At 44.9% G+C, this 16131-nt stretch overlaps 1 protein-coding gene across 1 annotated transcript in view; it reads left to right on the top strand.

Annotated features, from left to right (window-relative positions):
- CPXM2 (carboxypeptidase X, M14 family member 2) overlaps nt 1-16131 on the top strand; it is a 314235-nt gene that overhangs the window by 291949 nt on the left and 6155 nt on the right. Inside the window, exons 10-12 of the mRNA XM_086922996.1 lie at nt 5077-5256; nt 7193-7490; nt 15489-15628. Coding sequence (XP_086779122.1) covers nt 5077-5256; nt 7193-7490; nt 15489-15628 — 618 coding nt within the window. The remainder of the gene's footprint in view (nt 1-5076; nt 5257-7192; nt 7491-15488; nt 15629-16131) is intronic.

Here is a 16131-nt window from a genome sequence, read left to right as displayed (position 1 = left end):
CTATTGCACATTTTTGGGTCCGACAGGGAGTCAGAGCTGGGGTCAGGAGGAATCCTTCCTGGGGTTCCTGGTAGCCCTGCACAGAGAAGGCCGATCAGCAGCAACGGCCAATAGGCATAGGGCGGCCATTTCATTCATGGCGCAGGTGCATGGCATAAAAGACCCGACAAGTTCCTTTTTGGTTAAGAAGGCCCTTCGCGCTGGCAGCGCCTCGAGGGTCGCAAGCAAGATGCGAGGCGCCCGATTGGCTTAGACAGGTTGTCTCGACTTGTAGCGAAACTAGACGGGACGTGCTCCTCCCATTTCGAAGCAGTTCTGTTCCGGGCAGCTTTCGCATTAGCATTCCATGGGGCTATGCGGGTGAGCGAACTGGTCGCAAGGAATAAGAAAGACATTGAGGGAGGCTTGCGCAGGGATCACGTCCAAATTAGAGGTGATTCGATGGTGGTCTCGATAGCCAGGTCCAAGACCGACCAGGGGGCTATGGGAAATAGTGTTGTCATGCAGGGCGCGCGAGGGTCCCCCACGTGCCCGATAAAGTGTATAGAGGAATACTTGGCACTAAGGGCGGCTACATGGGGGGGGAGTTTGCTGAGACACAAGGATGGCACCCCACTGACGAGGTTTCAGTTCCAGAGGGTGCTAGCACTGACAATCGCTGCTGCGGGCATGGACCCGTGCGATTTTGGGACCCACTCCTTTAGGATAGGGGCTGCTACTGAGGCTACAGCCAGGGGTCAGAGTGCGGAGGAAGTGAAACAGTTGGGACGATGGTCCTCGGATTGCTTCAAAAGGTATGTGCGATTGCACATGTTGTAAAGATCAATTGACATGCACTCACGCTTCTTGTCTTTTGTTTGAATTACAGTTTTGCGAGCCTGTCACGCGGGGCGGAATTTGCAGTCGACCCAGCACCAGGAGACCAGCGGTCAAGGACCACCGTCTGGAGAGAGAGTGGTATGGGTCGTGGGCCACTCATATGTGAGGCGCGCCGGGGACGTATTCAAAGCAGGTGACGCGACTCACGCAGCTGGGGAATACGGGTACAGAGTGGCCTTCCATGGGAAGGGCGGGCTCTGTTTTGACCAATTCCAATCATTTTTTGAGGTTCTCTTAGGGCGGCAAAGGTCACCGCCATCTGTAGTCATAGTACACCTGGGGGGCAATGACTTGGTGACACTGGGTAGACGAGTGTTGTTTGAACAAATTTTGTCTGCTGTTAGCTGGTTGGCTAAAAGAATCCCGGGTGCACGATTGCCTGGTCCCACATGATTCCCAGGAAGGTATGGCGGGGGGCCTTTCGGTGTCAGCACTGAACCATTCGGTGAAAAGGGTTAATAATAAAATTGGTAAATTGTTTCGCTCTTCGCAGTTGCATAGCATTCCTCACGGGTGTATTCGGGGTGATCTCATGTATCTGAGCGATGGGGTCCACTTGTCCAGGGAGGGGAATGATTTACTCATAGGAGACTTCATAGCATGGCTAAGGGGTTTGCGGAAGCATGACCTTTAGGAGGAGTTGGGGGGGCCGGATAGTCGGTCAACTATCCGGCCTGTGGCGGTAAGGTCATGATCGGTGAGCAGTAATTTCAAGGTCCCTAGAGGAGGGCGCCACCCAGAATGGATGGGAGCGCCCGGGGGGAGGCGGCCATTGGCCCCTCCCACGGGGAGGCGGCACCCACTAAGGATGGGTCGCCTAGGGGGAGACGGCCATAGGCCCCTCCCAGGGGGGGAGGCGGCTAGATGCCCCTCCTACTAATTTCCCGGGGGCCGGATATCCGCAACGCGACGGCGGATAGAGAGTGTGGGGATGGGGGGGAGTCCACGCTGTCCTTCCTACAGATACCTCACACGGGAACTCGGACGACCTTTAAGATGGCGTCGAGTGGAAAGGGGGCCCCCACCATTACAAGGGAAGTTACAGTTGGCAATGAGGGTAGAGTCCTCTGCGCATGCGCCACTCACACCGTGAGGGCGAGAGTTTTTGGTAGTAGGGATCTGACACCGGTTAAGACCTTGCCGTTGGCCCTTAATGCTAGGATGTACAATTTTAATTTAGAATGTATGCATTTGCAGGATGTTAGACTCGGCTAGGAAACCTTTGTATTAGAGATCTGTTAAGGTTAGCCAAAGAAAATGTCTTCATCGAAATGTAATAAATGTAAAATTGTACATAATTATGAAACTTTTATTTAATGTTTTAAATTTTGTTTCATATTTTAATAAATACGGCCGGGAGGGTGACTTCCTCCCGCCTTCCAAAAGTTCAAACCTGTGTCCGACTTCTCCCATCCTTGGGGATTGTGTTGGGAGGGGGTGGCGGGCATCCCGGCCATATGGAAAGGGGCGACCACTCGGTCCCCCCGAACGTATGGTTGGGTGCCCCGATCCCCCCGGGAAGCCATTTTGGGCGGGGGCGTGGCTCGGCTGGTATGCCCGAAGTGGCGTAGCCGGGGCGCGCCTTTTCCCGCCCAAGAGGGGCTGTCCTAGACACCTACACGAAGACCACGCCCAGTAGGCGTACCGGAGGTGGGTACACGCCCTCCCGCAGAAGAATAAATAGAGCGGGAATCCGAAGAAGCGTCCTCTTGTTCCTGTGCTCTGAAGGCTGCACCCACTCGTCGCTCGTGAGCCCTCGACGGAACAAGCAGCAATTTTGACCCACCCACCAGCCCCGTATGGCAATATTTGTTTTAAATAAAGTTTTGCTGAGATAGGCCTTTTTTCCTTTCTAGGAAAGTAAAGGAATGTTTAAGTTAAGGATGTGGCTTCTGCCTATAGGATAATGTTTTTCTTGGTAGGAGTAAGCAGTCGATGACACATCAAGGCAATGTCAGAATTTTTTCTTCCTTAGTAGGTAAACAACTATCGTATTTATTTTTTGGTCGGGCGGTAAGGTCATGATCGGTGAGCAGTAATTTCAAGGTCCCTAGAGGGGGGCGCCACCCAGAATGGATGGGAGTGCCCGGGTGGAGGCGGCCATTGGCCCCTCCCACGGGGAGGCGGCACCCACTAAGGATGGGTCGCCTAGGGGGAGGTGGCCATAGGCCCCTCCCAGGGGGGGAGGCTGCTAGATGCCCCTCCTACTAATTTCCCGGGGGTCGTATATCCGCGACAGCGGATAGAGAGTGTGGGGATGGGGGGGAGTCCACGCTGTCCTTCCTCCAGATACCTCACACGGGAACTCGGACGACCTTTAAGATGGCGTCGAGTGGAAAGGGGGCCCCCACCACGACAAGGGAAGTTACAGTTGGCAATGAGGGTAGAGTCCTCTGCGCATGCGCCACTCACACCGTGAGGGCGAGAGTTTTTGGTAGTAGGGATCTGACACCGGTTAAGACCTTGCCTTTGGCCCTTAATGCTAGGATGTACAATTTTAATTTAGAATGTATGCATTTGCAGGATGTTAGACTCGGCTAGGAAAACTTTGTATTAGAGATCTGTTAAGGTTAGCCAAAGAACATGTCTTCATCGAATGTAAAAAATGTAAAATTGTACATAATTATGAAACTTTTATTTAATGTTTTACATTTTGTTTCATATTTTAATAAATACGGCCGGGAGGGTGACTCCCTCCCGCCTTCCAAAAGTTCAAACCTGTGTCCGACTTCTCCCATCCTTGGGGATTGTGTTGGGAGGGGGTGGCGGGCATCCCGGCCATATGTATAGTGCACAGCATCCTCATGGTAAATGGTGCATGTGGGGCAAATCCATGATAAGTATGCAACCCTATAACTGATAGTATCTCCACAGCAATAGCACGTGTGACCGCTCACAGTGTAAGCAATGCATATCATTTGTCTCATTGGATTATCCTCATATGCTTAGGAACATATTGGATTCCAGACTTTGTTTAGTATTTGTACAACACTGTTTTTGGATTGGTATACCTAGTAATAGGTGTGCTGTAACAGCTTCTTTTCTTGTGCATTGATATGCATGTTATTTTGTAACGTGCTGACAGCACCTCTAGGTAGTAGGTGTTCAAAGCTACTTTAGCACCCCGCTGTACCTATAGCAACAAAAAACACATTTCTCACGCTCATGATTGTCAGTTATAGACACGTTGACCTTATTGGTGTGTGGTGCGGTCCCTCACAGGGAACACTACTACCTATCAGTTTTTTTGTTATCATTGATAACTGTAAGTATGTTGCTCTGTCTGCCAATGGGCTTGAATTTGACATCTATACCAAAGCACGTGGAAAGGCATGTCATTTACCTCATTGTTTAGTTTAGTTAATCATCCATAACATACTTACTTTGGTAAGTAACGTGGGTTTGTCGAGCGATTTGTAATTGTTTGCCTGGCGGCCAGGTTGTGTCCTTACGTGCATGCACTTCACTGAGGTCAAACTTTGAACTTGGCCGGCTGTTCTTTCAGTGTGTCAGACTGACTCCGTAGCAGCCGTGTGCTATACAGGTAAGAGCAGTGTGGCGGTGGGACCGGGTGAGGGGGTACTTCAGCGGAAGATGACCAGGGGAAATTAAATAAATAATGAAGTTGCCCTAGTCATAATCCGTTGAAATACCCCCTCACCCGGCCCCACCGTCCCACCGCTCTTACCTTTACGGGCCACGGCTGCTCCATAGTCTCTTAAAGGGCCTGAATGCAACAAGTTTGGAGAAACATAAATGATTAAATATCTGTATTTTTCTTTATTTCTTAGTTTTACTTTCTCTCCTTTGTTTACAATACAATGTGTGTCACGTCTAAAACTGTTTGTCCTTTGTCGCTAAATGATCCATACAACCGTTCCAAAGACGGCACTCGGCGGTGCAAGACACACATTCCCATATGGCTGTGCCTCAGAACCACTCTATGTCTCGTGTAGCTCTGCTAGGCACCTATTTCTTTCTCTAACTCTTTCCCCTCTCTTTTCACTCAAATCTCCTCTATCACTCACTTTGTCGTGATTACTGTTTGTCCGTCTCACATTTTCTATCTTTTTCAGTCTTCACTCTTTCTCCCTCCATCTCACTCTGTATGGTTATCATCCACCTGCTTCCCCTCCCCACACTCTATACTTGCCCCCTAACCCTTAAAATGCCCTCTGAAATCTTCTTTTCACACAGGGTTCAGAGTTGGGTGGCTGGTCCTTGGGACGATGGACTGAGGATGGAATTGATATCAACAACAATTTCCCAGACTTAAACACCCTACTTTGGGAATCTGAGGATCGCAAGCTGGTTTCACGGAAAGTACCGAACCACCACATCCCAATCCCAGAGTGGTACCAGTCTGAGAACGCCACGGTAAGACAACACATATCTTGTCTTTAATGCAAGCTCCAATGGTGCAAGGCTGAATACGTTCAGATTGATGTCGCTTATTAACCAATATTGTGATTCGGCTGCCACAGACTAGTACAATCTTTGCATTTTAGAACTTAGTCTTTGTGTCCTGTTCACAGAGCTTACTTTGTGAAAAAATAAGTGTGAGGCCCAAAATTGTCCTTAAGAGGCTGCCACTCACTGAGACTGCCAGCACTGCCCCCTTCAACAAACGGCACTTCCCACTGAAAGAATTGGCCCCATCCACTGCCTGCGGTGCTAGCGCCACCCCTGCCTGCAATCGGTGCTGTTTGGGTATTAAGGGAGGTAGTGTGATGAGGTCTAGGAAAAGTTATACAAATGTATAATGCCCAGATAAATAAGCATACTTCATTGATGTCATCACTTGCTTTCCTTTAAATAGGACTCAACTTGATCCTTGACAATTTTTTTTTTTTCACTGGCGAGGCTAATTCATGTAAGCATCCCTATATTAAAAGTTCTAATTTTATGTAGCGTGGGTTTAGTTTAATACAAACAAATGTAATGAATCTGAAAGTGCCTCAGAATGGAACACTGGCTTTATATATGTTTGACCGACTTACAATGCTGCTGGATGTCTTACAGAATGAACTGAACAAATAGTATAGCTAGCATGAGCAGATTAGAAGCTGAACACTATTTCTTTGTAGCAGGGGTGGGTTTATGTACTGTGTTAAACATTATCTATAGCATTACAGAACTATGGGCCAGATGTACAAAGGCTTTTAGCATTCGCAAACCCTCAGATTCATCAAATCACAGGGTTTTCTAATATTACAACCCTTTTTTCAATTGTACAAAGCCCATTTAATGATTTGGAGAAATGTTTCTGAACCGTGAAATGGGTTTAGGAAACCATACCAAGTTGATATTTGGAAGGGGTGTTTTTAGGGCATATCTTCCAAATGCCAATTCCTTATGGAATTTATTATTATTTAACAACTGAAATCTGGTCCCAAAAAATAATTTTTTTTACCAACACCTTTAAAAGGCGGTGGTTACCCCATTTGCTAACTGGAAAGGGTCTACAAGGTACAGCTTCCCCTTTGTGAATGTTGAAAAAAAACTTTAGGAGTTCACCACTGCTTACTGCTCAAAAAAGATTACGAAAAGTTACATTTCTTTTTTAAACGTATTTAGTTTTCCTCTAAAGAAAACGAGCTGCATTTGAAAAAACAATTATTAATTTATTTAAAAACAATCACAGACGTCGTGGTCTATTGACTCTATCAGGCTACCATCCCTGTGATGACACTGAATCATAGAGGTCGCAATCTGCGACCTGGCTCATTAGTTTTAATGAGGTAGGTCGATTGTGACACACTAGTACATAGGTTGCTTCACAAAAAACCAATCCATTCGGAAAAAGTTGGTGCACAAATTATGACATCTTTTACCTAATCCATTGTACGCACATGTATGTGGCCCTATATTCTGAGAGAAGGAGAGAATCTGCAGAAGGTAGTATTAACATGTACCTGCTTTTATTTGCAACAAAAATAATGGTGAGTAACATTTGTTACATTATTTGTTGAATATATGTAGTTATGTTTATTAAATGAGTGCAGTACAATTGAACTCTGTTTTGCATGAATGTTTTTGCATGTTAAAATGATATCAGGTTTCACTGAGTTTTAAACATTGTACTTTCTTTGCAAAGTTCATACTTTTTTATTGTCTCTCACTCTTGGTTTCAAGGTTTTGTTTCAGATTTGCTGTTCGGTTCTAGTGGGATTAAGCTCAGATACACCTCTGGAGTGTTTAGATTGTATTCAGGTTCAGATTAGGTTCCTCATGTTTACTAATTTAGAGTGAGTCTCCCACCAAAAAGTTTATATTCATTGTTATACATTTCTCTTATGGCGTTGCTCCACAGGTGGCCCTTGAGACGCGAGCTGTGATTGCATGGATGGAGAAGATCCCCTTTGTTTTGGGCGGGATCTTACAAGGGGGAGAATTGGTGGTAGCCTATCCCTACGACATGGTCCGGTCTGTCTGGAAGACCCAGGAGTACACCTCCACTCCTGATGACCACGTCTTCCGATGGCTGGCATATTCCTACGCTTCCACTCACCGCCTCATGACAGACGTGAGCCGAAGACCATGTCACACAGAGGACTTCCAGAAGGAGGATGGCACAGTGAATGGAGCCTCCTGGCACACTGTAGCTGGAAGTAAGCCTTTCTTTTTATGTAATCCTACTTCTCAAGTTCATCCTCCTTTAGATGAGTGCCTTTTATATCTTAATTCCTATCACATTTACTACTCATTACAACTGCATGTTCTGCTACTTAATATCATATTAGTTTCCCGTGTCTACAGCTAAGACTCTATGTTGTTTTTCGAAAACAGGAATCACTTCCGACTTGTGACAGATGTGTCTAGTGAGCACTCTTAATTACTTCCAAACATACAGTTCACAGAATTCTCTGGGATTCTCAATGCTGGTGGGAGAGAGTCATCAAGATGTTCTGCCCTGGCAAGACTTTTAACTCATTTGTGTGGGGATCCAATGAAAGCAGCAATGCTGATGTAAGAGCTTTTATTAGAATATCGAGCAAAGCAAACTACTGCCGTTTACAAAACTTATGAAACGGAAAAAAAGCACAAAACAATGCAGCCGATGAGTATAAAATGAGTTCTCAAACTTAGTTGCAATCACAGATGCTTTCATTGGTGGGAGTGGCCTGCATATGAGCATTGGTACAATGGGTTTCTCAAAATAAAGGAGGCTCATAATGGCCCATCGTCTTCTGCTCGCAGAGTGTTGTAATAAATGTCCTGATCCAAGAGGTCTTTATAAAGTTTATTGGCAACAGGTGCTGATCCCTGGAGGCCAGAGGCAAACTGAACTCCTGAGAACACAAGAGAAATTCAAAGTAAACATTCAAACTAATATTCGTAACACTTAAAGTCCTAACATGTCTCCTTCCCTCAATAACAGACGATGTAAACCTCCAAAAATTAAAAGATAAACAGAAAATTTCATAAAAAATTGAGAAATGGACTGAAGTAAAACATGTAGAAAACAATTTGCTTTATTTTATCTCGCAAAACCCCTCAACCAAAACAGAGATCTACATGACCTTTGAACTTGACCTCATGGACCTCTGTGGTCCAGAGCTTGGGTATCCCCCGCTCCGTACACCAATGTACCTCTAGTGTGTGCAACCATCTCTTCTCATAGGAGACTCCCTCCTCAACATATCCTTGCCAGTCACCATCATCCAACTACCACCCTGATGGTCATTATTCACCACTTGCTTATCACCTTATAATTCCTTTTTTGATATAAGACTACATGCCTTATGTTCCACCTCTGACTCTCTGAAGTTCTACTTATCTGCCCAAAGCCCTCTCCACTTTGCATGAGCCCCTGACTCTGGACAATGTACCTGAACGTCTGCCATAGTTAAACTTGACCCAATCTTCTGCCTTAAGCAACCTAGAAACAACCTTCTCCTCCCTCTCCCTTTGTCTGTCATCACTTCTGATCTAAACTTTTTCCAACCAACATGGTAACAGATTAGAACCTGCTTCTCATCCTCACATACTAAAGGAAGGTTACACAGCAGTCATTCATTCACTTTGATGCAGAAGGCTCAAACCATGTCCCTCGCGGCTTCCTCCACATCCAAAACACTCTTGACAGCCATTTCCAATGTTCCCTTTACCAATCTGTTGGCCCTTTCTATTTGACCATTCCACTGGGTGTTATAGAAGGACTTTCATATGTTCTTTACAACATTCTTTCCCCAAAAACTCTTTCATCTGTTCTGAAATCAATTGTGTACTATTGTCTATCACCAAATACTGTGTCACACTGTCTCTCAGAAACACCTCTACCAAGACCTTTATGGTTCTGAAGTTGATAATCGTCTACTCAAAAATCACTTCCAACCACTTGGAATGCACATGCACAGTCACAACAGCAAGCCCACCTGGAGATAAGCATGAGCGGATTTTGCGGATTGGCAATCCGCGAATTTTGCGGATTTGCGGATTCGCAATCCGCAAAATCCGCGAATTCCCGCGAATTTGCGGATTTTTTTTTTTTTGTGTTCGCCCGTGTTTCTGCCAGTTCGCGAGGGTTTTTACAATTTCGCAATTTGCGAACTTACCTGTCGGGTCGCAAGTTTTGCGAACTTGTTGTTTCTACGTGTCCAGCCTGTTTGGGACACTCTTCTTCATCACTGCCACTCTCTGTCACCACTGCCACTCTCTGACTACTCATGCCACCCTCTGGCCCACCCATGCCACCCTCTGTTTCATCACCACACCCTCTGGTTGTCCAGTGTACATTATTTTCGGCAAAGCACACCTTCCCTGCCTCAAGTGACCTGAATTAATTTGGGGCTGATTAATGTGTCACAGAATATTTTTTTAGCTGGCACCTGCTTCCTTAGTGCGCCCTGATTAGTGATCTTTTGCACTTGCTAAGTGCTTTCATTGTTGCAAAATTAGTTACAACACCTGCCCTGCCCCAACTGACAATAATGAATTAGGGGCTGATTAATGGATTTTAACTTCCAGCCTGGCTCCTGCTTGTCTCCCTTAGCTGTAATTCAGGACCTTTGTGGCATATGTGTAACTATTCTGAGGTTCAGAGCAGGGTCACATAATAGTTTCAACTGGCAACTGAACTCTGGAGGGGCCCCTCAGGAAGCACTACAGGAAATGGCTACTAATGATGTGCCTGAACTTTTAAACCTGGTAAGTTAGTTACTTTCAGTTTTGCTAAGATCGTATTTCTGCAATTTTGCACTTATTCGCGGGGCGCGAACTCACGCGAACAGTGCGAGCAGTGCGAGCAAAATCCGCTGCTCGCGGATTTGCGGATTTTGCGGGAAATTCGCAAATCTCGCGGATTGCGGATTTCCTGAAAATCCGCAAAATCCGCGAGCGTAACGGATTTTCCGCCCATGCTTACCTGGAGACCAATGAAATCCAAACAGATTTATTTCCACTGTGCAAGGGGATTCTTAAAGTGTCGCTCTTCCACACCCACTACAACCTTCATTTTATTGCACACCAAACATTCAATTACCCTCTGGACAACTTCTAGCTTGTTCCCTGGCCACCAAAACATAGCTTTAAGTATTTTCTTCTCATGGTTTGCCCCATATACCCTTTGTATGCCATCCTTGTCTCCAACATGGTTGTAATAAATATGCTGATCCAAATTGTCGTTGTAAGATTTATTGACAATAGGACCTCTGTGCTGATCCATGGAGGTGAGCAGCAAACTGAACTCCTGAGAACTGCACAAGAGGAATCCAAAGTAAACATTACAACTAGCATCCCTAACTCTAAAATTCATGAGACAACCAGAGGGATGAAGAACAGGAATTAAGCCTTCTTGGTTAATATCAAAGGGAGGTTATCCAATCTCTTTAATCTGGCTCTCATTTCCAGAGCTTGCAAGCCTCTTCCATTCTTGCAACTGCCCATTTGTCATAATATGTCAGGCTGTAAGGATCAATCTGCCCACTCTTGTGAAAGGACTGAAGTGCTCTCCATAAGCAGGGCCTTTGTCACAGGACAGATTGACAACTCAGATCCAGTGAACCCAATCTGCCTCAATTTGTTTTTTTGTAGTTTGACCATCAACATAAACAAAAGGAGCAAGTGTCAGAGTAGCCTAGGCTGCTTCACAACACACCCGCTAGAGAAGAAAACCCTCTGCCTAGGAGGATATTATTGCCAATCTCCTACATGCTAATGCACATTCAGGATGGGATTATATAAAGTAATTCCTCTCCTTCTAGAAGACACAGAGAAAAATGCAAATTAGATCAATGTTTGCTCTGTCTAACCAATTTCAACTGGAGTACCATAAAAGAAAAAGCTGAATGGAAACGATTCTACCTGTGAAACAGTTCCTTACTGCCATTCCTCATCATTTAATAGGGTTCTTCTGACTCTTTTATTCACCACTGTATCTCACTAGATTCCAACTGTGCCAACCCTGCATTAATCATCCAAGATTAAACCAGCAAGAGTCTGGTTTAATGTGGATGTTATATGTTCTTTTACCATTGACAGTTTAATGCAGATTTGCATTTGTTTACAGTGGTGACAGGGGTGAGGGACTAAATTGCAAAAATACATACCCGATGCCTGCTACCGCCAACCGTAATATAATGCCTAGTCAGCATCAGGGGGACCGGATACAAGAAGCAGGACCTCATTTACTAAGGACAGCTGCATGACAATTGTGCCTCGTCAATTGGTATTTAGAGAAGGGGAGTTTTGCTACAGTGGATGCCTCTTCAAGTGATTACCTGCCTGTGAGTAATGTGTGGGTATATCAAGGCCAGTAATAACAATCTGAATTTATACAGACTCCAGAACATTGTCTAGCAACAAAATCATTATAAGGTTTGGTCCAGGAATGTTCCTTGCATGGTGCACAGTCGTGTTTTCCCCTGCCCTGAGTGCCAAACTGCGAGCATCTTGTAACCTAGCTTTTGATTTTGCTCATATTGTCACCCTAATCTCACATTGCATAGCTGCCTGGGCCTACCACTTTACAAGATTGATGCCCTAAAACTATACTGTGACCTAGAGGATCACACCAAGCTTGCTGTAGTTGACAGGCAACCGACTACTTCCCCTGTCATAGGTATAGCTCATAGAGCAGTGGTGGTAGAGTACCATGATTTGTGAATTCATATTACAACTGGACTTTTTTTTATCGGTGTCACTTGAGCAAAGGCCTGATGGGCCACTCATGTAAGTTCTGCTTACATGTGCTTACTCTTATCCTAGTTCTAACATCTCAAGTGCATGTTGTGTAAGTTTGCGTGTGTACCCTGCATGTGTGAATAAACCATAATAATGGAGGCCTTGGGAGCCATTCAGGATACCTGTAGCCTGGACTGTTTCACAATATATAGCTTAGGTTGTTTTCTCAGACAGTGGAAGTGAATTTCTGGCATTCGTGAAGCTGTAGGAAGGAAACCGAGACAATGATTTGACAGAAGAAGATATAAGACTCCTGATTAACATTCATATTGTTATCCAGTTTGGTATGTTAGGGCTGAAGAGTGGGAACGCAGACTCTGTTGTGCAAGGTAAAGGGGATCCTTAAGTGAGGCCCAGTCTGTTGTTTTCCCCTGAGCCCTCAGACCAAATGCAGAAAAGCTCCACCTCTGTGCACCTTTCTGATAGGTGTTCCGGGTTAGAGACTACCCAGATATGAGATGCATCACTCTACACAAAGGCTTCATTTGGACAGCAGAATGGAAAGGACACTTGAAAGAAGAATCACCCCCAAAGTGGCTCCGAAAGTGACACATCTGCTGTTTCTTTTTGTTGTAAAAAAGTGGGACCCTAAAACTCCACTTCTTGTTCCAGTTCCAAGTTCTCTAAGACCATGGGAGTTCTCTCCAGAGCATGTAGAGGACTACTGTGCAGCCACAGCTAGTGTTTGCCTGGCAGCCAGCATCCTAGAGGACAGGGGACATTACTTGAATCTACCCTTACTGAAAGAAATGTTTATCTGTCCAGAAGAGCAGCTTATACCCAGCTGCAGTGCATAGAAGATGCTTTGGTTGTACTCATCCATAGTAACCAGAATAAGTAAAGCCTGAGTGTTGCCTTGTTGCCCAGACGAAGATCTGTTGCTGCACTACCAGTTGGAAAGTAGCCGTGAGTTGCTGCAGCACCCATTGGAAATTGGCCTGTGTGTGGCTGTACCACTAGGAGGAAATCAGCCCACACCAATCCAGAGTGCCTGTCAACCTCTCCATGTGTGCTCCAGTTGCCTGCGGGTGCTGGCCTCCCTTTCTTTATAAACCACTGCCTGCTACCATTGGAGATGTGAAGCAACAGACTTACTGAAGGCATGTCTGCCTGGCATGTGCCTGCAAACCACAAGGAAAGCCAGATGGAGTTGCTGGTGCACACAATTTTTCAGAGGCAGGAAAGGAGAAGATCCACTGAGACATAAATGGGCAGCTGCTGATCAGATTCGATCCACCAGAGGCGGTAAGCACTGTGCAACCAAACCCAGTAAGAACTGTGTAAATGAACTGTGAGAGACTGAGCGCAATATACTGTAGAGGGGCAATCTGAGCCATAATTACACTATTGAATGAAACCCTGAAATAACTGCCTATACCAAAACAGAGGAGCTGTGGACTTGGTGAAAAGAGGTGCACTCCGAGCTAAGCGCTCAACATGCTAAATAATATCTTGCATTTATTGTTTGTATAGTATTCCGTTGTAGTGTGCACTAAAGTACTTTTCTCTTTTGAAAGAAAATCATTGGGTTGGACAATCAGTTATTGCACTACTGTGCGATTGTTGGGTCTTCAACTTCAACATCACAGCTCTACCTTCCTGAGAAGCCTGTCACAGTTCAGCATTGCTACCCGTGAGAGCTAGTGCACACTATCTGATGTCACAACAGTCCCCTCAAGACGGCCACAGACAGATATGAGCATTTGTCCATTTTCTTCCATGAGAGGCAAATTCTGTATCTGGAGGGAAGCTATCCGTGGAGTAGATTAACATAATATATTGCCCAGCTTTATCCGCAGCAAGTCATTGAAGGGCTTCATATTTGTGTTAAAGAGAAGCTATACCGAGGTGGGGGGGGGGGGGGGGGGGCTGCAGGGATCTCACCTATAATTTCGAACTTCAGGGACAAAAAAACACCACATCTCACTCACAGACCCTCTTCGGTAGGATGCATCGAACCCAGGTGAGGGATTGTCCAGAGGCACCAGCAACTTCCTGTAAGTAGCCCAAATAAAAGAATCATATCCACACCATTGAGGAGGGGGACACATTTGCAGCACCAATAGTACAAATAAACCCTAATCTGTCTCCTGTAGAAACAATCTCTCAAATCCGTTAGCACACATCTCTGTGTCTTGCCACGGCTTGAATCCGGTTTGCAAATCTCTCACACATTTGCTTTAATACATTACATTACATAACATATGAATTTAGTTAAGAAAGGGGCCCCTGCTAGAGGTAATACCTTGATAGGTCTTTGGGATCCAGAAATAGTTTTTTCATTGGAGATGTGTAGTAAATCACGCCTGCTTCAAAATATCAAAATATTGGCACCATGTTTTCTACTCATTACTGTCAGCATTTGTGTGCATTCTGAGAAGAGCGGTTGCAATTAATCTGATGTGAAAATGTAGAGAAGTGTACCAGATTACAATGGTTTGTAGAATGCAAGCCTTAGAATTGAACCCTGACTTCTGGGCAACAAGCAGAATTAAGTCCATTCTGTTTACTAGTAAACCCACAGCTAAACAAACGTTACGGGAAAAAGGGTATACCCATTAAAGTCACCGGGACCTGGGTGTAATCTGGTACATAGAAGGGGGTCCCAGTATACAATGTATTTAGGAAAGGAGACTAAGACAAAATTAATGTACAAGAAAAATCCTTACATTTTAGAAGGTACACTGTTCTTTAACCACATAGGCGCCTGAAGCATGGTCCTGTTTTATACTTAAAAGACATTTACTGTTTTCATCTGGCTCTATGACGAAGCCAGCGTTTAGTGTTTATGAAGATTGGATCTTGCGACTAGCACTTTTTAACCATCAACCCTTTCTGAACCTTTGCACAAACTCCTTTACACACCCCCTTTGTTCTCCCTCACTTTCTTTGGGGCACAAATGTTTGTTGAATTTATGATGATACGTTTGTATGATGCACTTGTAGGAACATTGGGATTAAACAACAGTGTACCTTCTAAAATGTAAGGATTTTTCTTGTAAATTAATTTTGTCTTAGTCTCCTTTCCTAAATACATTGTATACTGGGACCCCCCTTCTATGTACCACAGCTAAACAAAGGCAGCAATTTTAACTCACACGAATACACCCCCTCAACCTAAAGCAAACCTTTCTCACTACTGTCCTTAACAAATTCTGTCATCTTTCTGACCCCTGCTTCAAAAAGGGAAGAGGGTAGAGCAGATATTTTGCTTGGCCAGGTCCCAAAACCTTGGCTAAAATATATCAACTGCACGAGGAATTAATAAGATATCCTGCAGGTTAGAAAAATACCAATGGGCATTTTCAGTAAAGTAGGGGCTTAATATAGTTTCCATGTAGTCAGCAGGTGGCTGCCGTTGTTGCATATGGAGTCTGTCACTCAAACACAAGCTTACTCTTTGCTTCATGTGCTTCGACCAACAGGTATCAATGACTTCAGTTATCTGCACACAAATTGCTTTGAGGTGTCAATATACTTGGGATGCGATAAATTTCCACATGAAAGTGACCTGCCAGAGGAATGGGAGAATAATCGTGAATCCTTGATTGTCTTCATGGAGCAGGTATGTTAGGCACGATGGAAAAATAATTGGAGGCTTGTGTACAGTGGATGGGGTTGGTGATGGTTCCCGTGAATTTGGTGGCAATGGCTTTGTTTAGAGAGATCGCTGTAAACACCACAATAGGTCACACCACGTTCATTAAAAATCTTCAATTTTTCATGGATACATTTACGTTGTACTAGCTACGCATTTTTCTATGTAGCTTGGAATAGATGTAGAGATGTCCTGCCTTCCATACCCATTTTATAAACAGCAGCCTTTACTGTTTGATCTTTTCCAAATGGGGAAAATAATGGCTTTTTTGTGATAGTTACTAGTGTCCCAAATCTTTGCTCTGCCCAGGAGGAATCTGTTTCCCTGCGGGCAGGTAAACAGAATTCAAGTCTGCTCCCAGTTGGCGGGAGCATTTGTACAGCCCCCTCTCACTGGGAGCAGACTTTGTGTTTGCTTCCCTTTAGTGGGAGATTTGAAAATACTCCTGCCAGACAGGAGCAAACACAAGT

The sequence above is a fragment of the Lissotriton vulgaris genome, chromosome 5 (genome assembly GCF_964263255.1).
Source record: "Lissotriton vulgaris chromosome 5, aLisVul1.2, whole genome shotgun sequence".
Taxonomy (NCBI): Eukaryota; Metazoa; Chordata; class Amphibia; order Caudata; family Salamandridae; genus Lissotriton; species Lissotriton vulgaris.
This window is presented reverse-complemented; position numbering and strand designations above follow the sequence as displayed.